Here is a 26,487-nt window from a genome sequence, read left to right as displayed (position 1 = left end):
CTGAACTGTTAGTATTTATTCTTACTTCAAAAATTTTGTTGTAACTTTTTGTAAAATCATGCTAATTTATGAGTGTTGACATTTAACCAAGTCAATAAAACTATGCATTCCTTCCATCAACTGCAGTACTTTTATACAAGATGTTTAGAAAATAATTAAACTTTATTTTTTTAATCTTTATTATTAATTTTACAGATTATTGGTCCTTGTCCCTTACAACGTACTCCCCTCCCATATTCACTCACTTTACCCAGTGGTGTTTCCATTTTGCAAAGCAGTCCTGATAGTTTCATTTGAAATGGCCTTTAAGGTCCATGACGAATTTGCTTTGAAGTAATCAATAGTCTCAAAACGGCATCCTTTCAACACTGATTTTAATTTTGTAAATAAGAAAGAATCGCAAGGGACCAGGTCTGGCAAGTAGGGAAGCTGAGGGAGGACAGTCATCTGAAAAAGGACCTCATAAAGGATTAATATTCAAATTTTATAATCAAATAACAACTTATTAAAATAATAATTTTATATGTATCTAAAGATTATACATTTTTTTTTTTAAATTTCATAAAAGGCTGGACTTCAATTTGACCCAAATACAAATTGGTACTACGAAGACAAAAATAGCTTACAAAAATATTATACAAAAAAAAAAAATATTCTGATTTTGATGATTCTATATGAAATTTCTCTGAGGATCTCACTGTGAATTCTTGATATCTTAATATTAAAAATAATTTTCTTAATAAAATCTATTGTTTCTATTTATTTTGTGGGTGATAAATAGAAAGGTTACTTTTTCTGAAAATCACAATTTCAGTGGAATAAAAATTAATAAAAACCTATATAATATATTTACAATAATACTAATAATTTATTACATAAATAGAAAATTAATGAATATAATTAACTGTAAGTAAATTACATTAATTAAAACTAATTTCTTTTGTTTTTTTACAAATCATCGCATTACAATGTTGAATTCAAATGATTGGTATCGATTAAAAATATTGTATCACATTATCACATTATCAATTTCATTATCATTTTCCTCTGAATTTGCACCATCATTTACATTGCTGTCTAAATTTGTCGTAATTAATTCCCATTCCTGAAAATAATTAATAAATAATACTGATAATTTATTTAAATGTTGTAAAGAAAACATATATATTTTAGAATTATACTACATCATTACAAAATCAGCCACTTTCAGCTACGCCATCATCTAAAAATCACCTGCATTGTTCCTTTTATCTGATAGAATTTTTCATTCTCAGCATAATAATAAAGCTATCAATTAATAATATTTTACTTTATTAAACACTGCTAGGTGAAATTCTTGAAGTAATAATTTTGAGAAATTTTAATTGCACAAGGGTAAATTTTTATTTTAATTACACCGAAGGATTTTTTTAAATGATGAAAAAATAAAATCAAAATTTTATTTTAAATATTCAACTAATCAAAACTCTATATTGCTAATAAATGTTAATGTAATGAAATTTTATTTATATTACAGCACATTTAATTTCATAGATAATAAATTCATGTAACTGGTAATAATTTACTTGAAAAGTAAATTTGAGGCTGTCAATATTTTTTTAATAGTAATATTTTTATTTTTCTATCAGCACAAGGGAAAGTACAGTGATCAGGTAAAATTTTTACAAGTGTTAATGTTTCAAGACCTTAATTTAAAAAAACAAAATGTTTTAGAATTTCCAAAAGGTGGATGCATACATACATAATGCATACAAATACATACATATTTTTATGCATGTGCACATATTGAGACGTATTTTCATTAACATCTCTGGATTTGCTTAATATAAATTCTTCAAATATGCCTCAAAAATAATTCTATACATGAACCATTAATGGAATTAGATTTTGAACAAAATTAAAAATTGGAGGGTTAGTTTTCACCATTTTTAATTTTTGATTCTTTCTCTTAAAAATTTCAGTATGATTAAAGTATTTTTTTATTAATAAATTAATAAATAATTATTATTAATTAATAATAGCTTTTTTTTATTCTAATATTTAAATTCATTACATGGATCAAGCCAGATTGGGTATAATCAATTATACAATAAAAAATAGATGTACTTCAGTCAATACTAATCATTTAAAATACAAACACAAGAAATACTATAAACAAATAAAAGAAGATTTTAAATATAAAAAATAACTATAAAATAATTTACAATTTAGAAGTTATTTGAAAATTTTTTGAGCATATTTTTATGTACTTGTTGAACAGAATGAAAGAAATTCAGGGTTTTTTCATTTTAATTAATTAGTATTATTTAAAAATTCAGACAGAGTAATATTGTCTATGCAAAATAAAATCTTTTAATTGAATTTTTAAATAAATTGATTGGAAGATTTTTTTAAAATGGTTCAGTGATTGTTAAAAATAGCAATAGAACCATAAGAAGCCCTTTCATGAAGGCCAAAGTATTGTGTTGAGTTATATGAAAACATTTCTGTTGTCTGGTTTGGTAGAGATGATACAGTTATTTTTTTTTTAAGAGTGAGTGGCTATTCTTTTTAGCAAAGATTGCATAGCCATAAACATAAGCATAAGTAAATATAAGCACAAGAACTATAATGTGTTTCAGAATTATAACTATCAGAACTGTAATGAATTTCTTTTCTCAGTGGTGTTCCAGGTAACTCATTGAGGAAGAAACTGCATTAACAATCTGAAAAGATCTACTGTTAGCACATTCTAGGTATTTAAAAAGTGTGTAATAATATCAAACGTAATTACCAAACATCAGTTAACATAAAAAAATTCTAACAAAAATAGTAGTGTAGAATTTTTAAAATTGAATGACAAAATTTCACAATAAAAAACTACAAATATAATTTTTAAAAAACATAAATTATTAATCATACCTTAACAACATTTGATGTAGTCTGATCATTACATTTGTGACAATTCAACCTTGATGTCCCATCATCCATTTGATTACAATTACATTCCTCACAGTCAGATGGGGCTTCAATTTTAGCTACTCTTCTTACCCACATATCCATAAATTTTTTACTGATTCTATCCAAGCTAAATAATGTTCCATTTGTTTCTAAAGCTACTGGAGTACATAAATCCTTAGGAATAGACACCTGTAATTAATTTTAAAATTAAAAAATTACTCTTTTCAAAAAAAAAAATGAAAAAACTATATAATGAAAATCATTTTCATTACATACTGGTTTCTATCTATTTTTCTGACCATGAACAGATTAGCTATTATTCTTGATAATTTATGGAACAAGATATTTTAATAAACTGATACATTAATATATGTTTCTGACAGTAATGTATCAGTTGAAAAATATTTTAGAAAATATATTTGGTGAGATAAGAAAATATTTCAATCTGCTGTAATTTTATTTATTTATTTTTCTGATGAATTGATTTACCACAAACGCTTATGGAGAAGCTTGTAATTGTTTATCTGTCACCTTTATATATATATATATAACAAAAGTTGCTTATGAACTTGCCAAAATAGCAATTTCAGGATAAATTATCAATTTACATAAAAAACTTTTGAAATCCATGGATTAATCATCAGTCATAAAACACTATTATATAAAATAATACCTTATCATTATCAACAATCATTTGTTACATTTAACAATATTAATATATTCACAAATATAGAATTTTGTAACTGAGGATAAATCCACAATTTTGAAAAGCTTTTTATATAAACTGGTAAGTTTATATTAAGCATGCTACTCTGGTACGTTCATAGCTAACACAAGCCTGTGATGGTTGTATTTTTTTAGTTTTTGATAATCTAATAGATTGTAATGTATTTTTAGCACTGAATCCAGAGTTAACCTTCATCTTTTTCCATCACGTCAGGATTTTTCACAAATTTCAAAACTTGTAAAAAGTTGAATAATTACAAAAATGTGGTACAATAAAATAGATGTAAAACTTTTTTTTACATAAATTAATATAATCACTTTTTTGGCTTATATTATGCATTCTTATAGCTAAACAGTTGAGTGGTCTGAAGAGGAGTGGTTGGGGGGAGGTCATTGACCCTTTGAATGTCAATGAAAATTGCCACAAAATAGGCCTAATTTCTATAATAGTGTATTTTTAAATTTATTTATTTTTATTTATTTAATTAATTTTTATAAGGTATATCATGCCTTTGGAAGCCACTATCCCTCTTCATACACCCTTAATGATGAAGTATATAAAATACTTACAATTTTATTCCACGTGTCAAAGTTTCTTTGGACAGCTTATAATTTGCTTTGTGCTTTTCCTTCTATGTTTATAGGGTTCATCTCAGTGTAACATCCAGCAATAGTCTGCCATCATCATAGAAGTCCATTTTCCTTGATACCTCCTTTCCATTTCTTTCATGTCCTGATGAAATTTATCACCCATCTCTTCACTAACAGTACCCAGATTTTCAGGAAAATAGTCTACATGTGAATATAGGAAGTGAACTTTCAAGCTCATGTAACAGCCAAATTTTTGTACTTCTGCAGTATATTCTCAATAATTTAAACTTTGAATCCTTTTTATTCCTGAGAAACTTGGTTACTACATCTTTAAAGGTTCCCCAGGCTTCTTTTTCTGAAACCTCCATTTTTTTTCAAAATTACCATCTTTGAGAAGTTTTCTGTCAGGAACAGTAAAGACACCCTCTTTTCGTTTAGCAGTTGATAAGACTGGAAATAGTCAACAGATATATTTAGAACATTTACTTTCTTTTTGTAAGGCTTTGATAAATTGCTTCATCAAGCCTAACTTGATATGCAGAGGTGGGAGAAGAACTTTATTCAGATCTATAAGAACTTTTCAGAGCACATTTTTGGTTCCAGGTTCTAATGAAGCTCTTTTTTTGTCAATCTTTCCTTATCCAATGGTTTTCTCTGTCTCCGCTACCCCATTCACACAAAAAACAAGGAAATTTTATGTATCCTCCTTGCTGTCCTGTCCTTGAAGCATCAATATTATTTGAGATTGCCACACGTAATCCACTTATGATTGTCATTTTTAACTTTATCGAGAACGAATTCCAAATTATCATAACCCTCTTTTAAATGGACAGAATGTCCAACCGGTATTGACAGATACATACTCCCATTGTGGAGAAGGACAACTTTGAGATTTCCTTTGGACGAATCTACGAACAGTCTCCAATTGGTACTTTTATAAAAATGTTAAATCGATTCGAAAGTCCACATACAACAATACAGAAGACTAATTCTCCTTCTGCCGAAAAATATGGAAAAAATCCTTTTCTCTGTAGCTTAACCAGGAAAATGAGGTCCCAGCTGCTAGCAGGTTCTTCTCTTTAAGTCTCAAACCAAGCAATTCTGAATTTTCTTTGGTCAAATGTAAGTCTCGAACCAAATCGTTTAGTTCAAACTGTGAATAAAGCTCTAGTGCACAGCTATTTCGGGTTCATTCTCTTCGATGTTATTTTCATTTAAATCACTTGTGAACCACCTACTACAAGTAAATTTTCTGGTGGAATTGGCACTGCTACATCTGGATTGTGAGGAACCGGACGTAAAGCAGATGGCATAATTGGATAGACAATTCTTTTTTTTATTCTTCAAATTGAAATTGTGAACACCAGTCGAACAAAAGTAACAATCATTGGTATGATTTCATAGCTCTCGCCACACCATTGAAACTCCAATTCTGGATGCCTCTTGTTCATCCTTTGACCACCATCTAAGTCCTTCAACACATGTACAGCAAACATAGCGGGGTGTCCAAATTTTTTCTTGATCTTCTGTTTTCACTCCAAAATGCATGAGGTACACTTGTTGAACGAACTTGTTATATTTCTTCTTTACCTTTCCACCATTCAAAAAAACCTGCAGAATTTTTACAGCCTCTTGAAGCCGTTTTGAAAACGGAATGTTTGGCCAAGCTCTACCCACCTTCTCATCATCTTCAATTCAACCCTCCCCCCACCCACCTCTTCAGACCACTCAACTATTTAACTATAAGAATACATAGTGTAAACCAAAAATGTGAATATATTATATTAATTTATAAAAGAAAAAGATTTATGTCAATTTTGTAGTATCATATTTTTGCAATTTTTCAACTTTTTACAAATTTTAAAATTTGTAATTTGTGAAAAATCCTGATGTGATGGAAAAAATGGAGGTTATTTTCAGATACAGCATTAAAAAGATACATAGGAATCAATTATCAAAAGTTAAAAAACATTCCACAACCCAAATTTTACAGGCTTGTGTAATTTTTGTTCATTATTAATTATATCACATTAGACATGTTAGGAAGTAACAAAATTGTTTAACGATGCTTGACATTTTTCATTTCAACTTGACAATAAATCATTTTAAGTGGAATAAAGCACATTTTCTAAATTTTTGAAGTTCATTATTTTGATGATCATTATATCAAACTTTACTAAATACATCTTACTTCTTTTTTTCTCTCTTTTTAACAATTAATAAATTCTTACTACTATAACCTTATCATTTAGTCCATAAAAAAAAAATAGCATGGATTCGATTGAAGTAACTGATATTTTTAGACAGAACTTTTCCTTTCTGCAGCCATCTTTCATATAACTTGATATCCTACATCTTGAGTAGTATTCTTAAACCAAGTAAATTGTTATTTTACTCACGTTTCTTTTTCCTTCTATCACTTCAGTGTTATTTTTGTCTTTCTTCTTATTAGGCTGTGAAGTTATTTATGCATGTCTTGTTCTACAATTATTTCTTTGTTTGAATCTTCTTGTTTTAGTTCTTTAATTTCAAGAATATAATCATTAGTAACTACACTACTTATTACTCTTCTTTTTTTAACTAACTTAAATTGTTATCCTTATCTGATTAACAAACAAAACAAGTCTTTACTTCAAAACTCTCCTAATATATTGATTGTTCATTATTCATTATTCAAAATTAATGCTAAAATTAAATTCAATATTCATTTTAACTAATAGAAATTATGAAGAATAAACAATTAAACAAGACAGAAATACTAACTACCAAAAATATTGTGCACAGTTAAAACACATTAGAACTGACCATGCATAAATTATATATAAAATCGGTTTGCTGATTTTGTCTTACAAAGAGTTCAAGGAAAAATTCACTTCTAAACTTCACCTAATCTGAATGATAGCTAAATAATGAAAGCATAAGGAGCTTCTCCTATGTATCATGTTAATAATGAGTTAACATAAAAAAAAGAAAATTTAAAAAGCATAGAATTTATGTAAGTTAGTGATTAAGGGTTAAAAGAAAGAGTTTGCAATAAATAACAGATATTATTTACATAATTATATTAAAAAAAATAAGGAAAACAAACCTGCTTTAATAATGGTAAACTAGGTGTTAAAGAATTGATATTACGTCCAGTGTATGCACCATAAATATCAACACCATACACTTTACTAGATTTACCATTCAGATCTTTAATAGCTTCATGTTGTAATACATGCAGTGTTATCTGTGAATTCAACATTACACGCATCATATCAATATAAGTATGATTCACAAAACTATTTGAACACCTTTGACATTGAATCAGTACTACAATTTTTGATGCTAATGATCTAAATGTCAAAGTCGACACAAACTGTAATGCTTTATATGCTGGAGGAAATTCTTCATCTTTGTGTAATAAGTTTGGATCAGTAACTGACAGCACACTGTTTGATGGATAATATAAGCCACTGAAATCATTAAAAAAAAAACTTATTATTTCACATATTTTTATTAAATGTAAGACTCTATTCAATAAGAAGATATAAGTACAAATTTAATTATAATGCATAAGACAATATAGAACTAATTAAATTCACAAACAATTTAAACAAAAGTGTTTTCATAAAGAAGACTGGGAGTCTGAAGGAAAAGATGGAAGTAAAATGGAATAGAATAAAATATTTATTCATCATAAAACTTTATATTGTGAATTATCATACATAATTTTGATTTAAACACTTTTTTTATGTTTTAAACTTAACGTAAAAAGTAAAACTACAATGGTAGCTGCAACAGCACTAATAGCAGCAGCAGTAAATAAAAATATGAAAGTATTTCAGTACTGCTAATGCTGTAATTAATAAATAAGAATTATCTTTATATATAATTTTAAGAAGGTATTATGAATAATATACTTAAAAAATACTGATATTGTTATGCATGTAAATATTGTTTTATGAATGTTAAGTGAAGAAGCCAGAATTAAACAGTTTATCAAAAAAGGAGTGCTTGAAGATCTGCTGCATACTTCTGTTATAACTATGATGATTAATTTTTGCAAAATGAGAATTTTTTGGAATTCATTAGCGATTTCTCAGTAAACAATACAATAATTGAGGATGGATTAAATATGAATATAAAATAAGAAGCAAATTTTGTTCTAGACAATATATAACTGTCCACGACAACATCCTGATTTCAAAACAGTTTCAACAATTTTTTAAAGGATATTAAAACGTTCAACCCAGGAAATATTTTAATTAATCATAAATTAAAAAACCAACTAACATCTCAAATCATTTTGCTGTAGTACAAACACACACACACACACACATTTACACTTGCATGGCTTCAGTGATGGACTGGTTACATATGAAAATTTGGAACTTCATTCTTTCTTCGCAAAATTACTTCTTATTTTATCTATTCCATTGTTTCCTACATAGAAGGTGTGATATAAATCTATTATGGGATGCACCTATTACAACTGTTTCCTCATTTATATATAATAAATTCCAAAGCATCACTTACATCTAAAACGACTGATTAAACAAGATTAGAAATGAGTTAGAATGGATAAGGGTAGGTAAGATTATTCCTGCAAAAATAAATTGTGATAAAATTTTGTGATCTCAATACTTTATCTGAACCCTTGATATTTAGCTATATAATTTTCATACAGATGAGATTCTACCCTACTTAACAATTCAGTTACAATTTTTTTTTTTTTTTTTGGCAAAAAACAGAAGTTATTTTTTGAAAAAATCAAGCAGTAAATGTCACATAAGAAATAAATTAAAAACTATTATATTAACTAAAATTTTGGTACAAAGCAAAAAATATTTAACTTTATTATTTTTCATTAATCAGGTATATACTAACGTAAGTGAGACATTGATTAAACCTACTAATTTGCCTCTATTTTGTTTTTGCAATATTTTAAGCCTTAATAAATTTAAATCAATAATATTTATATTTTATAAGTGCAATATTTTATATTTCATCCATACTACAATAACCATATTTTTATAGAAACATTATTTTATGTATCTCTAGCTTATTTACATTCTAAATGATAAAATAGTTTGAAAAACTTACTTTGTAATAATTTAATTTTTATTGCACTAAGTCAGTTACTTGTCATTAAAGAATCTTAAATACTATGAATTGTTTAAAATACTGAAACTAACCTTTTAAATGATTTGCCAATAGATTCAATATCACTACTCCAAATACCGCCATCAGTGGTTTTAATAAATGGTCCATCATTATTAAATTTTGAAGTAATAGAAGCAGTTCCATGGCTGTATGTTACAACAGCATATCTATTATTTTTAAAACCATTGTAATTTAAAGCAACATCTAATTTACTTATTATATCTGGCAATTTTATATTGTGGATGCAAGAAGACTGTTCTGTTACAAACACAACATCTGATGTTTTAGGTGCTGAGAAGTTATATTTGTTTAATGTCTCTCTAGGATACAAATAATCTTCCCCATACCCACAAGGTGCTGCAAATACAGAATTTCAACTGAATACAATTCTATTTATACAATTATTTTCATAATAAATAAAATATTTATATTTAAATATTTTTTACAGGCTTACACTGCAGGTCATTGGCGTTGTTTGTTCAACAAAATGTCATAACACAGATCAAGTACTTAATATTTTATGTATTAATATTTTACAAAATATCCAGAAAAGGTGAAACACAATTCACATAAACCTAAAAGAACACACATCAGATTTTCTATGAAAGGAAGACTTTTATTCTGAGCAAACTACTTCAGAGATTATTATTGTCCATAACAACTAACATAACTAAATATAATAATAAAATATAAATGCAAATGGAAAAGTGCTGTGTTGTAAAACAATTATTTAATTTTTATAAACACTGGTTATAAAGTTACCAGAAACAAATTTTGGTAGTAGTGGCATATAGAAAAATTGAAAACACAGTAAGTGGTTGCAAAGGGAGCCCAAAAATTAACAAATAAATGAACTGAAACAGGGTAATGTCTATCTGTGTGGGTAAAACTGTTGATTATCTTACCAATTTTATTTCCCTAGTAAACAGCTAAAGTGATTATTACCACCCACATATTTAAAAATAGCTAATTACTGTTTAAATCAATAGATACTTTAATTTTAATTAAAAAAATAATAATAAAAGGAAGACAAGTGCCCAAAACATTCTATTTTATTTTATTCCAGGAATAGAATAAAAAAAAGAATGGTGAAAAAACTGAAAAAAAATTGCTTTTGCAAGGCATCTATCATGCAAAAAAAGTTACGAAAATCTTAAGTTATTATTGCTCCAAAACATCAAACAATAAAGTACAACATTAAATTATTAACTGTTGTATTATTTTGAGAAAAAACTGATAAGTTATATCCACAAAGCCTTATGAATCCAGAAGAGAAATTTTGCAAGTAGTAGGGTTCAGAAACAAAAAAACGATGATTTGAAAGGGGTCTCCAAAAACTAAAATAAAATATAACTTAGAAACGTGTGAAAATTCATAACTCAGGAAATTTAACTAACAAAAAAAGTACAGCCACAATGCAAACAGATTGAGAGCAAGAAAATAATTAAAATAAAATATAACTATCTAAATTATATTTGTAAACAAATTAGCATGGTTATATATATATATATATATAACCATGCTAATTTGTTATATATATATATATATATATACATACGAGATTTGTAAATAAAGTAATGAGACTAGTTCATTAAAACCTTTTATTTACAATCCAATTATACATGAACTTTATGACTCTCAAAATAATTCCCTTGGAAGCCACGCACTGCATCAAACAATTTTCCCACTGTTCATAGCAGTGTTGGAACTCAGAAACTGGAATATTCTTCAGATGATCGGTTACAATTTTTTTTGTTTTCTACTGTTCCAAAATGGTGTCTTTTGAGGTGTTTTTGTAAAGTTGTAAATAGGAAATAGTCGCAAGAACTCAATTCAGGTGAATAAGGTGGTTAAGGAACTACAGGAATGTTTTTCTTTGCCAAAAACTCATTAATTGAGAGTGCAATGTAACAAGGTGCACTGTCATGATGCAGCATCCAGTTTTCTTTGATGGCTGGTCTCACATGGACAACTCTTTTCCGCAGACTTTCAAGAATTTCTCGGTAAACATATTGATTTACAGTCTGTCCTGTAGGCAAAAACTCATTATGGACAATGCCATTATTATCGAAGAAACAAATTAGCAAGATTTTGATTTATGATTAGCTCATTTTTGCTTTTTTGGGACGTGGTGAGTTTGAAGTATGCCACTCTTTACTCTTTACTTCTGGTTCATACTCAAATATCCAAGATTCATCACCAGTAATAACATTTTTTAGAAAATTAGGATCAGTTCAATTCACCCTAGAAAATCGCAACACATTTCCACCCTGTTGTTTTTCTGTTCAACAGTGAGTTTTTTGGGACCAATTTGCACAAACTTTTTCATGTCCAATTCATTTGTCAAAATTTGATGGACTGTGGTATATTTCAAATTCAATTGTTCTGCAGTCATTCTGACAGTTAATCACCAATTGTACTGTATCAACTCTCTAATTCGCTCCTGTATCAATTCTCTGATTGTCATTACTTTTTGACGTTAATGGTCTTTCAGACTTGTAGATCATCCACAACTGATTCCCGGCCATCTGAAAATGCTTTAAACCACCTAAAAACTTGGGTTCATGACAGAGTGTCATCTCCATATGTCCTTTTCAATTCTGAAAAAGTTTCAGTAGCATTCTCACTGTGTTTAACACAAAACTTGATTATACAATGTTTCTCATGATTAGTATCACTCATTTTTGTAACGCACAATAAAAACTCGTTTCACAAAAAGTTTGTTTGTGTCTTTCATGGCAATAAGACTAAAAATATTAATACCTAATATATATCAGATGTTCATATAACCATCCCAAATGTAAAAAATAAAGGACTATTTCTTCATAGTGACTGCCTCACACTGATGACTATCATGTCAGTACACTAGATTTATTATTGTGACAGCTTGTCACAATATTCAACCACTCACCCTACCACGCTGCTTTCAACCAATATATTGCAAAGCTACATTAATTAGAATGGATAATTATCTACAGAAATTCACCTAACTAGTTATCTTAGTGGCTACATTAGTTATTTCATTGCTTGGGATTTCTAAGGGACAAACTAACAAATGTATTGAAGTTTTTAAAAAGAGAGACAGATATATGAATATCCATAATCATTAATAGTAAATATGTTATGCAGTGCTTGAAAAGTACTTACTGAATCAGGGCTCACAAGAATATAACAGCTAACTATTCTTCAAAAAATTCAACAGAATGATGAATTGGCTGAATTTTGCGACTTAGATATTATGTGGTCTTTAAAATATTTATTTTTAAACAGCAAACAGTCGAAAGATGATTTTAAGATTATCTATCTTTAATGTAAATATTTTTTTTTAATTTTTCATTATTAAACTTATTAACATCAGGTTTTCATTTTAAGTAAAATATTTTACAGATAAAACTAATTCTAATATAAAATACTCTTTATATAAGAAATTACTTACCACACACAAAAGGCAAATTCAATTTAACTCCAGCATTACTACATTTTTCTACATAAGCTGCTGCGGTTGTGCATAATGCAATAAAGGAATCTGTATCATACTTCGCTGATTTCATATCATTACTACAAATTTCTAAGTATGGTTCTGGATTTACAACACGAAAGCATGTAGCAAAAACTGATTCTTTACGTTCAAAGTATATTTTACAATATTCAATATTGATTAGCGTATAATTGTGAAAAGAATTATTAATAACTAAATTAGATTTACTGTCAATTTCATTATCAGATGAATTTTTTTCACATATCCTATCATTCAAATGAATAATCCATGAATTAACAAAGTCTTGGACAGATTTAACTACTGTACCATTTGCAAATGAGAAATCATCATTAGGTTCATTGTTGTAAGTACCTAGTAAACCTCCAGTTTTACCAAAATACCAACCATTCAATTTAATTTTACACACATCATGAACCATATTGCAATTTATACTGAAACCATTTTTACTATTTATTATAAAACTGTTAATATCTCTATATATTATCAAAGATTCTTTGATAATTTTTGGCATTTCAGTTCGTTTACCATCAACAATTAGCTTTGATCTAAAGTCTACATTTATCTGATGTCCTTCTGTTAATATAGTCAATGAATCTTTAACACGCTCACCATCATTCTAAAAAAAAATTGAATAATTAAAAAATATAACAATAATACTTAAATACTATCTTAAAATACAATATTAAAAGGAATTTATTAATAAAAACAGTTGCTTAAAGTATTTGTAGTGCTAAAGGATTTGTTTTACTCTAGTATTATTTTCTATATTATTCAGCATTAATGGACTTAAATTTAATAGTTTTTTTCTTTTAGCCAAAACACCAAAGAGGTTGTCATTGCCCTTGTTTTTTTCAGTCTTAATAAAAACAGACTGCCTAATGTGGCATAATAAATTAAGTGAAAAACAGTTTCTTACTTTTGACACAAAACCAAAAAAAAAATGATAGTTATAGAATGAAATAAAACAAATTTAGGAAAAAAGCAGCATATAGAAAAAAGGAAATACAGTAACAGGTGCAAAGGGACTACCCTAAGGGAATAGAAGAACTTATAAAGTAGTAAGACACCTATAATGAGATGGAGATTATATAGATTGGAAGACAAACTTTTGTAACCTTGTTTTTTTTTTATCTTGTTTATTTATTTTTGAACAACCATACATGTTTTTCAGACAGACAATCAGATGAACCATTCAATCCTAAATGTAAAAAAACACAAGCTTTATTACAATCGACTAAATCACATATTTAATTTTGTAGAAATGTGAAAAAGTAGGTGAAATACAAAAATTAAATGGCATTTAAAAAGTAGCAGAGAAACAACATTATTGTGTTGTGATGAGATAAAAAGGAGATTTTTTAAGACAATATCCAAATAATTATTGGTTGAAAAGCACAACCATTAAGAATAAATAAATTAAGATTTTATAAGTAAACCATTATCCAGAGATGTTTTCTTATTTAAGAGCAAGCAATCAAGTCAGTTTTTATTGCCCAAAAATCATAATCATAATAAATATAAAAATTAAGTCCAAAAATAGAGTTGAAATAAAATTCAGTTGAAATAAATAAAAGTAATGAAATATATTTTAAAAATTAAGTAGTCATAAGAGTAAAAACTATCATCTGATATCTAGAAAAGCATATTGGACTAACCAATTTAAGTTCAGTCAGTTCTCTAATGCTTATAAAATATCAAAACCTATTTCTAGCCACATCTTTACATTACTTTAATTCTTCAGACTATTTTAAACTTTCACTGAAATGAATAACAATTTTTAATTTTTATAGTTGAACAGCGAAGAAGGTTATAATTGCTCAAAAAACATGAACAACAAATGCATCAGTACAAGTCATCTGCAAAAAACTGTGACAAACTGTGATGGTAGTTGTCTAAAAAATCAGATTGGAGCATTACTTCAAATAGTAATAAGAGAGATCCATTCGTCGACTGGGTGTGTGTGTGTCCAAGCACAAATAACAAAGGATGTGTAATGTAACTTTATTCTTTATCTTTTAATTGGTAAATGAATAATTAGGGTATTATCACCCAAAAAAAAAAAATATTAAAAAGTCAGATTACAACAAATTATATGAAATAAAGTATCAATTTTTTTTTAGAAAAGTGGTAGAATATAAAGCCAATTTTTCAACCACATTATACCACAAATGGAAACAATAGATGATGACAAATGTCAGCCATCCAACTACTCATTCCATGTAACTGCTTTCAAGTAATATTTCACAAAGCACACATAATTAAATGAATAACCATACTTCCAACATATGATAATACTAAATATTTATTTATTCATTCCTTAAGTAACACATCCAAGACCCAATTACAGTTGTGATAACTGATGAATTTTGCACTGTATGAAAAATACCAAGACTGACGAGACTCAAACCCACAACTTTCTGTACAACAGATAGCAATTTTTCACATAAATAGGTTGGCACAGTGATTCATTATATTTATTTGTAGTGAATATATGTGAATGTCATATCACACAAAAAACATAGTGGATATGTTCACAAGAGTACTTCTATGTAGGTAAACAACCAGGGAAGTTATTATTGCTTAAAAACTTATGCAGCATATTTCTGTTTATACTATCATGATTTCTAGACTTTAAGCTTCTTGATTTATTTATTAAGAGGCTAATACAAACATTGTTTTAAGACTCTTAGTTATAATATAGTACTACAAAAAGGTACAAAGTAAACCCTTAATCTCAAATGTTAAAAAAGTGTGTCTGTGTGTGTGTGTGTGTTTTAAATGTTAATAAAAAAAGAAATTGCTGCTTCATAAAATAGTATTAAGCTGATCAAGAAAGCTATTTAATTCAGACCTAATAACATAACTTTTAGGTTTTGCACTTTTCACACACAGAATTCCAAATGTCATCATAGTTTGCTGCAACTGAGTTTAAGTCCCTGTAGAAACCTTTAATGAATAGATAAATAAGAATAGGGACAAAAACAGTTTGCCAGGCATATTATGTAAATAGCATGAACATGTTAGTATTAAAACCGATTACTTTAATGAATATAATTATGCAACATACCTTATTCTTATAATTAATAATTATAGTAAACTTATTGTCGAGGAAATCACTTGCTAATACATAACTGGCACATTTATCAGTATTAACAGGTTGAACTAGATCTCGGAAGTCATACATTACACTATCAAAAGTGATATAATAATTTCCAAAAATCATCGCTGTTGATCCAAATTCAGGTATTATACTTGTTTGTAAAATATCACTCTCAGTGTAAAACGACATGACATCATACAAATAATGCTTATATCTGAAAATGACAAGGAAAATAAATATATTTAGGTAATTGTAAAAAAATAACAGATTTGTTAATTGAAAATGTTGAAAATATGAAAATGTGGATTTCAACTATTTATAGTCATTAATAAAACTAAAATAAATCATCTATTGAATAATTGGGTATATGTAATCCTGTAAAACAGCTTGAGTAGAAATCAAAACAGCTTAAAAACAATTTAAACAATGCTCAATACTCAGTCTCCCGTCTCCCCCCTTCAGACTTGACACATGCCATGATATGCATATCTTACATAGCGTTGGATAAGATAAGAATTTACCTCAAGAAAGACAGCTTTAGCATAATGAAAAATAAACTAGTAACTGATCATAGAAAAAACAGAAAAAACATAGATAAAAAAATGTTAATGTTCTAACTGACTTAAGATTTTTAATAAATTTTAAGAAGCTATTACATGTTGATCTCCTCTCAATGAATTTTCTCCATCATTGACTTCCAACTATCAAATTCCTTTTTTTATGTAAATTTTTAAAAAGACTTTATTTCTAATGAAGATATTTTTTCATCAATTTGTCAGTAAGTTCAGAAATTAAAAACAAAATCATAATACATATTTATTTTTTAAAAAAATCTTTGTCAAGTTTTTTATATAAGCTATTACAGCTAGTTATCAAATGATTATACATTTTATTCTAAATATGATTTTATAATTTTTAGTTCATCCCTGGCCATTAGAATCCATCCAAAATATAATTTATTAGATAAGGAAAACTACTCTTAATATAAATAAATGAAGAAAAATCAAACAGTTAAGCAAGTTACATACTTATCTAATGTAGCTGTAAAATTATTAAAAGCACCAAAAGAATTAAAGAAATAATCAGGTAATTGTTCAAAATTAGGTAAGGTATTAAATGAATTCCAATCTATTGGCAACTCTTGAGTGAACTGAACAGAGGTGTAATCTGGTGATACTTGAAAAGATGATTCTAACAGTCCAAATGATGATCCTTCTCCTATGATATTTATAGATCTTTCCAATATTTTATCAATGTCAAACAATTGGTGTAGACTTTCTTTCAATATTTCTGATATGCCTGAATTATTCCAAAACCATTTTGTCTAAAAAAAAAAAAAAAAAAAAAAAAAACAATTAGTTTGTAAAAAAATAAAATGAAATTATAAAATTTACTACTAATTTCAACCAAGATTCAAGCAAATATAACTGATAATCAGCACTATAACAAAATGTGTTGAGAAATTCGTATCCACTGTGAACAGTTTGTTTACAACTATTATAGTCATCATTCGTATTCAAACCAATAACTTCCTCCCTCACCTATTATGAACAAAAGAATGCCATAATAGAATATAATTTTTAAAAAGTTAAGTTATAAGAATAGAAGTAAAATTTTAAGAAAACAACTAACCCTGAAATAGTGAAATATGATGCGAAAAATCCAACAGTGCCAATGGGAAACTACAACAAAAGCTATAAAAATATCCATCATTTGGCATGAAGCAGCCAACTGCCCAAAAGTCAATGATTACTGTACAATCAACTCAAAATTTCATGAAAAGAACTGGTTGATTTTTTCCTAATATTTTCTACAAACTTAAAAGGCTGGAACTGAGTGTTGAAGATACTCTCTGAGAACCATATAAAATCAAGTAAATAAGCAGAGCTTTGATCTAATGATGGAAGTTCATATACATATACATTACATTACATATATTTACAAACCTTGTGTGTGTGTATGTGTGTGTGTGTGTGTGTGTGTGTGTGTGTGTGTGTGTGTGTGTATATATATATATATATATATATATACAGAGTGATATTTAAGTATGGAAGAGTTTTATACGGCATATCTGAGAGGTATTTGGAGGCAGAAAGAAATGGTGTTCTACATAGTTAAAATAAATCTGCATTATGGTGGGTTTTTAATTTTTGCCTGCCATCTTTGTTCCACTACATTGAATCAAGCTTAATTTTTTTTAAATAGGAAGGTGGACATATAATACATGATTTCGATTTTTAATTCTACAAGAAAAATAATAGTAAAACCCGTTTTTCTGTTAATGCCTTCATTACTGAGTCATAAGCATTGAAATTTGCAGTGATGGAAAAATTGTGTTAACAATAAAACAAGGTAATACATGCAGCATGAACAATTTTATTGCATTTTATATTCATAATGTATATAATAATGAACTTTAAACAGGGCTATAATATTGATAATAACAAACAATAACTAATAATTAACAACATAACAATAAACTAAACAACTATATCAACTAATATTTTCTAAATAAAAATTAACTTCCACCGTTAATATCAGCAGATATTTGTTACTTACCATAAATGAAACAAATCAGCTGGAAATACATACTTAATAATGTATTACAAATTTAGTTGAATAAATCAGCTGTTAATTCACAATGTAGTTTGTATTATGTTGAAATAATGCAACTTATTGGCTTCTCTTTACACTGTTTTACTTCAACATATTTGTAATGGTAAAATTACTAGTAGTTAAAATTTTTTTTGGTGAAAGTTTTATTACTAGTTTCCTCGTTCATTTATTTAGTTCTATTAAATATTAAATTTTCAAATAACAATGCCTTCTGTAAATGAATCCTAAGGAATAACTCTATTGATGATGTACGGGTATGATGACAGAGTTCGGCCTTTACAAAAGATAGTGATTTATTTAATAATAGATTTCCAAACAGAGAACCAATAAGTAAATCAACTGTGATCAAGATAGTACAGCTATTTGAAGAAACCGGTACTGTAAACAATCGTCCTCACACCTGTAGACCAAGAACTGTCTCAGCTGATGCAAAGTCATTAGATGTATTACATACCTTTGTTGAAGATCCTCATTCATCCATTACAAAAGCTGTTGTCTAACATGACATCAATTATTTTTCAGTTCAAAAAATTCTTAAAACAAATAAATTTCCCCCTTATATGGTTTAAATTTATTTGCAAATAAATCTTATACTTGCACACCTGGTACAAGAACTTTTGGAAGGTGATTTTGAACGCCAAGATGAGTATTATGATATTATAATGCAAAAATTATACATAGATGCAAATTTTTCTAATTTAATAACATTTACTGATGAAGTGGTTTTTATGTTAAATGGCCTTGTGAATAAGCAAAATTGTTGATATTGAAGTGATTATAATCCAAATGGATTGGAAGCTGATACACAGCACCCGCAGAAAGTGAACGTTTGGGCGGGAATCGTTGTTTGTTGTATAACAGGGCCTTTTATTTTAGATGACAATCTTGCAGGAGATGCTTACTGCAACTTGTTAGCCAATAGGATTTTACCAAATGTCCAGGAAAATGTTGGACAAGAATTAAATAATAACATAAGGTTTCAGCAAGGTGGGACACCACCTCATTACTATTTAATACCACGCTGAATACTAAATGAATAATTTCCAAATAGCTGGGTAGGTTATAGAGGAGCCATAGAATAGCCTGCCAGGTCCCCAAAACTCTCTCCTCTGGATTAATTTTTTTTGAGGTACCAGAAACATAATGTTTACAAAACAAAACCTGCAGATATTGACAAATTGAAAAGAAGAATAATTGAAAAATCTGCTTGTGTATCACCAGATATGATACAAGTTATAAACAGATATTACTTGAGGTTAACAAACTACCAAGCTGTAGAGGGGAAGCATTTTGAACATTTGTTGTAGAATGTTATGCTTTCAACATTTATTTCATTATTTAAATATTTACAATTGAAAACCCTTATATAAAATATTAAAATAAATATTGTAATATTAGAGTAATAATATCAGTTAACATAGCTGTTTAAAATGGTGTTGTGTTGTTAATTATTAGTTATTGTTTATTATTATCAATATTACAGTGCTGTTAAAAATTTTGTTATTGTATATATTATGAATGTAAAATGCAATAAAATTGTTCATGCAGCATGTTTTACCTTGTTTTATTGTTAACACAATTTTTCCATCATTGCAAATTAGAATGCTTATTACAAAGTTATTAATAGAAAAAGGGTTTCAGCATTGTTTTTTTTTTTTGTAAAATGTTAAATCAAAATCATATGTCATTTAAAAAAAAACTTATTTAAAAGAATTAAGTTTGATTCAATATAGCAGATTCAAGATGCTGGGCAAAAATTAGAAACCCACCATAATGCAGATTTTTTTTTTAACTATGTAGAACATCATTTCTTTCTGTGCCTCTAAATACCTATAAGATATGCAGTATAAAGCTGTATCCATGCTTTAATAATACCCGGTGTATATATATATATATATATATATATATATATATATATGTGTGTGCGTAGTAGTATTTGTTACCTATAAAAAAACCATTACATAATTCATTTAAAAAATATCTTTACAGTTTCAGTCAAGCAACATGAAGAATCACAAAGAAAATGTTACAAGCAATGTGTCTTACACAAAAAGTAAGAGGATAATAAAAAAAAAACTTACATACACAATACCATGAACTAAAATAGGTATAAGAATCCATCAGTTAGAGAAATAATAGAACAAAGTAAAACAAACGAATAATTAAAATGAATGATCAATAAAGAACTTGGAAAGAGGAATTGAAGTAGGAAATTAAGGGTTCTTATAAAAATAAAAAGTAACTGAGAATTTATTAAAATTCAGGCAAAACCTTATTATTAGAGTTTAAAACATTTATCATTTTCAGCCACATCACCATAAAACAATGCTAAATCAACTAAAATATTTGGATAAAAATTCTTATGCTTAGTATTCTGGCCAAAAAGGAAATTTTACTCATTAAATTCTTACCACAAGCAGCAACAACAAATGTCATCTTACATTACCTAAGAGAACAAAAGACATGACATCCTTATGTACAGAGTTTATTGCTTTATAAAAATGCTTTATTTTTTTAACTTATACCTCATTGTGTCCTCAATAGAAAATGCAAATGGATTTTCCCCAAAAGTACTCAGCTCATAGTGATATATCTATTCTTGATTCTAGTAAGGTTTCTTTACAGTAATATTTCAATAATGATACTGAAGGAAAAAGAGCAATACAAAAGGGGCTAACTTCCCTGACATCTTACTTCAGTGGTGAGGTAATACAGACACTGACCTTCATAAAATTGAAACTAGTCAATTTAATATACTTTTTCTGACTAGTAAAATAAATTTCTATTAAAATAAATCTCTGAAAATAAGCTGTTTTTTTGTTAAATACATTATTATAATAATTTTCTAAGAGATTCTATAATTTTCTAAGATTTATATTTTCCTCCACGTAACTGCTAGATAAATGTGAAGGTTTATAACAATAATTACCTTGTAATAAATGTTACCAAAAATTTTTTTAATATAATTTCCAATAGGGTGGCTTTCAATTGTACCATACTTGCCAATAACAGCAAATGATGTAGCATTAAGAAACTTTTTATATTCATCAAACTGCAACTGGACATCTTCAACGATCAATTCTATTACACTGAAACATGAAATGAAATGTAAGTTATTACTCTATACAGAAATATATAAAAATATACAAAATGAACATTAAATAGAATCACTGAAAATTATGCTGACCACAGAAAAACAACAAATATTAATTTTTGTTCAGCTAAAAATACCTATTTTAAATTTTATAAATAAGAATAATAGATATATCCAAAACATTATAGTATGAAATTCATTTCTTATATTAGCTAGGACCATTCTTTTTTCTACGAGAAACTGGATGCAATCAGTTCATCCTAGTTTTGATTAGATTGTGATTTTTTTTGGGGGATTTTTTTTTAAAACACTATAAAGAGAAATTATAAAGAGATGATAAAAAAAAGCACAAATAGATCAGTATAAAATATATCCATTATATGAAAAGTGATTTTTCATAAGCAAACAACCCAAAAGTTAATTAAGTAATATTAAAAATAAAATTAAAGTAAACAATAATTTCTAAAGAATAGTGTATATTAATTCACTTAATAACAGTTTAATGACCATTACGTAAGGTCCATTGGGCCCATTAAGGCCAACATCATTAAGTTTTAATTAAATGAGCTTGAATAAGAAGACTGATTAAGAAATTTTATTTTAAAACACAAACTATTTCTTAATATTTTATTCATAGGGTTAGTCAACTGCTCCTTCAATTTATGAACAATATAAATACATAGAAAGTTAATTTAAAAACATGAATTGGCCTTTTATTACAAATAACATACATGTTTGTTTGTGGGAAATGTTCAATAAATTTTATTTCATATCTGAAAACATATCTTAGCAGCTTCCTTTTAAATGTTTGCAATTACCTGACAATTTCTACAATTTCAAAATTGTTATTCTTAAATGTAAAATTGTATAATGTAAGATAATGTAATGTAACTTTTTTTTTTGTAATTTGATATATTTATTATGTACATGACTCAAACACTTAACCCTACATTCTGGAATTGAAAAGAATACAATTCAAATTTTAAAATATAATATTTTTTTTTTTTTTTTAATTGACCAAATTTTAAATATTTAAAAAAAGTAATATGCTAAAGATAAAAAAACCCTATTCATAGATTTCAAACCCTTATTCATAGATATTCAAAGATTTTTATGGTAGTATATAGAGAAAACATTTGTGGAGTATAACCCTTAAGTTCAGTCGTTTATTCTTCTTAAGGAACAAATAAATTTGGCAAGTTTGATACTGGTAACAATAAACTGACAAGGAGACTTTCTTTTAACAGTAATTTATGTCAAAGTGACTTGATATCATCACTCTTTTAGTTTAATTTTAGGATGGGTTGTACATTTCACATCTAGTGGCTTCCAGATTCCACTGCGAAAGACTTTTAGGATTTTTATGTGTTCAGATGTCGTAGCTTTGATGGGAAAGGATGGGAAGAATGTAAAGAAACTGCATGGTATATTGAAATAAAAACAGGGTCAGTCAGTAAAATTAATGGTAAATATGAGTAAATGAAATATAAATTGGATAGCATAAAGAGATGTTGTATCCAAGATGGATACACTCTATTGTCAAAGATGGAGTATTGTCAAGATGGAGTATCACTCTATTTGACAAAGAAGTTTTTCAAAAACAACTTTAAATATCATGATGTTGCTTTGATAAATATAAATAGTGTGGGTGCAGAGATTGATACCAGAATTATAGTAGCAATAAGGTATGTGCTGGGTTGAAAAGGTTGCTATAATCACTACCTATGTCAAACCATCTCATCTTCATGTCTATAGTAAAATCATACTGTACAGCATCAAGAGTGATTTGAAAGAGCTCAAACAGAACAGATTATTAGAGGAGGCTGTAAAGGATGGTAGAAAAAAATAGTACAGGAGAGCATGGACCTAAACTCTACACTGATCATATAGTTATCAGAACTAAGAAAGATATATATTTTTGTTTTAATACATATATTTTGCTGAACAGAAAAAGAAAATTAAACTTCATAAATTAATAAAAAAAGAACAGCATGCATTGTTGATTTATAATTACTAAACAATTCCAATAACTAAAATGCAGAACTAATACTATTTTTTAAAAAATAACTCTTAATTTTATATTAAAAAAAAAATTACTCACTCTTCTACAAACAATTTAAATTGATTAATGTAATCACTCAGCTTTTGGTTTTTAAACCAATCAAAATATTGAGCTAATAGTTTTATTAATGATTCCAGTTCATTTATTGTTGATAGACTTTCATTAATTGATGCAATAACATCTAAAAAAAAAATATATATATATATATATTAATAGGCAAATGTAAATAATTCACACAATTTTTCATTCTACTCATTTACCTATAGTTTTTTGATAAAAATTGGCACTAGTTTTAGTTACTTAAATGAAATTAAACTATATGGTATCCATAAAAAAAAATATTTTTACACTAAATAAAACATACATACCCCTGCAATAAGTATAATTGTGCACGTTGTATATTCTTCTTTGGATAGATACATTGGTATCCTACTAGTAGGCAGCAAGGCGATAACTTTTTTATTGCAACTCAGCACATCCCAACCCCGTAGGGGAAGACATCCACCTTGTTGTGACACTTCTGGTCGTCACACCCTCCCCCCTACCATTCATAATCCTGATGGGCTTTAACGGGAGTTGTTTTTCACCCTCTAACTTTTTACATCTCACAGTAATCAGCCAGACCTTGTTGGGATGCCACCGATGTAAATGCCTTGGTAGACATTTGCATCGGTGATTTTTTGAACTCAGCTTTTGCCTTCGCTGTAGGCCTCGTCCGGACATCATGAATGTCCTACATCATTTCTCTCTGAACTAGCTGATCAAGTCTGCGGAAGCACGAACCCTGCAGCTAGTTCTACTTCTACTGAGCCAATTCTAATAAATGTCTCAAATTCGAGACAATTTAACAACATACTACCAAAAAGTGTTGTTCGTAACAACAAAATTTAGTCCTAATACCCTTAATGACCTCAACTTCAGTTCATACCCCAGACTTAGGTTAATTACGGACTCCGGTCTGGACCTCCTATTCCCACTCAGCTCCATCGCAGAGTCCCATGTGACATTTAATTGCATACAACCATGGTCGAGATGCCGCTACACCTCATGGCTACATGGGATCCATGCCCTCAGCAGTGCAGTCGCTGTTCCGCCAACAGCTATTCAATTAAATAATTACCATAATTCTAACTAACCGTGGCTCACTGCCAGTGTGCCTATCTTTGGCCAATCAACTGCCCAGGCGGTCCCTAGCCACCCAAGGTTGCAACTCAGCACATCCCAACCCCATAGGGGAAGACACCCACCTAATGACGTTCCGGTCGCCCCCCCCCACACCGTTCCTACCCGTGTTGGGCTTTAACGGGAGTCGTCTATAGCGCCCTCTGACTTTTTACATCGCATAGTAATAAACCTGGCTTCACTGGTGTAACTCAGCACAGTGACAACTCTGCATGTTTGTCTATGTTTCTAGCCCAGGATTTAAAAAAAAACAGACTAGTAGCTGAAGTGCCATTTGGATAAGCCAGGCCTCCTACAGCTTCAAAATCTAGAACGTAAGCATTTTTACTTAATAAATACTTATCCATCTTATTTTAATTTCAAGATATACACATTGTGTACACTGCACCACTACATTATTTAAGCAGAGTTAAAATTAAGCCCTTGATCTTACAATAAATTGTAAACAGAAGCTCAAGTACTATGAATACTTCTTATTTATTGGATTTGTTTCTTTAAAAAAAAAAAATGGGATAGAAGATTTTGAGTAAGAGGTATCAGCTTTTCATCAGATTCTAATATAACACCTATGATCATAGTGTATCATTTGATACTAAATAATATGAGAAGCCAATTAAATGATGTAGAAACAATATGTCTTCATCAAATAAGTGTGCCTTTTTCGTTTACCTTATTGCTTTATTGTATGTCTTATTACTGAGATATTTCTTATTATTTTATTTTACAGAAATACTCATTACTTGAAAGCTTTACCTGTGAGAGTTAAATATTGATTGCAACCAGAGGTAATCAGCATCAGTATAATGTTTAAAGACCTACAAATGTTTTTATTTTTAAATACAAATTAACACCGGCACTATATGGCAATATTAGTTCTGTGACTCTTAGGAACCAATGCATTAATCTAGAGTATTTCATCAACAACTAACAAAGGACCACTTCTTCAAAGCATGTGTCTTATACTAACAACTTCCATGGTAAAATAATAGCTTTAAAATAATATACCTCACTGCCTACACCATGTAATGGATGTTCACTTCCAAATTATCAAATATAATAATGAATACTATAATTAGGTGGACCACATTAAAAATAAACACACCTTTACAAAAATAGAAGTCATATCAATTTTAGAAATTAATTCACATCTTATGAACTCGAAAATTTACATTTTATAGAAAATAGTAATATAATTTACAGTAGCTCCCATGTAACGGAGAGCTTGGATGATCAGCCCATATGTCACTGCTATACTATTGTTCTCTAAAATATTGGCACACCATCATGATTAATCATCTCTTAGTAGCATAAACATGATACAACTGTTGTTATCGAAGCAATGTATATTTGTGTGTTTACAGTTTTAAGTGACATCATGTTTCAAATAGAAAAAAATTATTATTTTATTTTATTTGTGTTTTTCTCTTGCAGTCCTGTGGTCCTACCTCTCGGTACGGGTTTTTGGCATGTATTTTGTTACGTAGTCAATTAATGTGCAATATGATATTTTGTAAAACGACTTTATCATGGTT

At 28.2% G+C, this 26,487-nt stretch overlaps 1 protein-coding gene across 1 annotated transcript in view; it reads right to left on the bottom strand.

Annotated features, from left to right (window-relative positions):
• Nucleotides 1-819: 819 nt before the first annotated feature.
• The window catches only part of LOC142322172 (uncharacterized), a 123,760-nt gene continuing 98,092 nt past the window's right edge, over nt 820-26,487 (bottom strand). Inside the window, exons 24-32 of the mRNA XM_075360942.1 lie at nt 23,813-23,954; nt 21,547-21,706; nt 17,030-17,325; nt 15,969-16,215; nt 12,839-13,517; nt 9,435-9,759; nt 7,346-7,712; nt 2,902-3,129; nt 820-1,105 (exon numbers count right to left, since the gene is read on the bottom strand). Of these exons, the coding sequence (XP_075217057.1) occupies nt 1,010-1,105; nt 2,902-3,129; nt 7,346-7,712; nt 9,435-9,759; nt 12,839-13,517; nt 15,969-16,215; nt 17,030-17,325; nt 21,547-21,706; nt 23,813-23,954 (2,540 nt within the window). The 3' untranslated portion in view covers nt 820-1,009. The remainder of the gene's footprint in view (nt 1,106-2,901; nt 3,130-7,345; nt 7,713-9,434; nt 9,760-12,838; nt 13,518-15,968; nt 16,216-17,029; nt 17,326-21,546; nt 21,707-23,812; nt 23,955-26,487) is intronic.

Source organism: Lycorma delicatula, chromosome 3 (assembly GCF_047948215.1).
Source record: "Lycorma delicatula isolate Av1 chromosome 3, ASM4794821v1, whole genome shotgun sequence".
NCBI classification, from domain to species: domain Eukaryota; kingdom Metazoa; phylum Arthropoda; class Insecta; order Hemiptera; family Fulgoridae; genus Lycorma; species Lycorma delicatula.
This window is presented reverse-complemented; position numbering and strand designations above follow the sequence as displayed.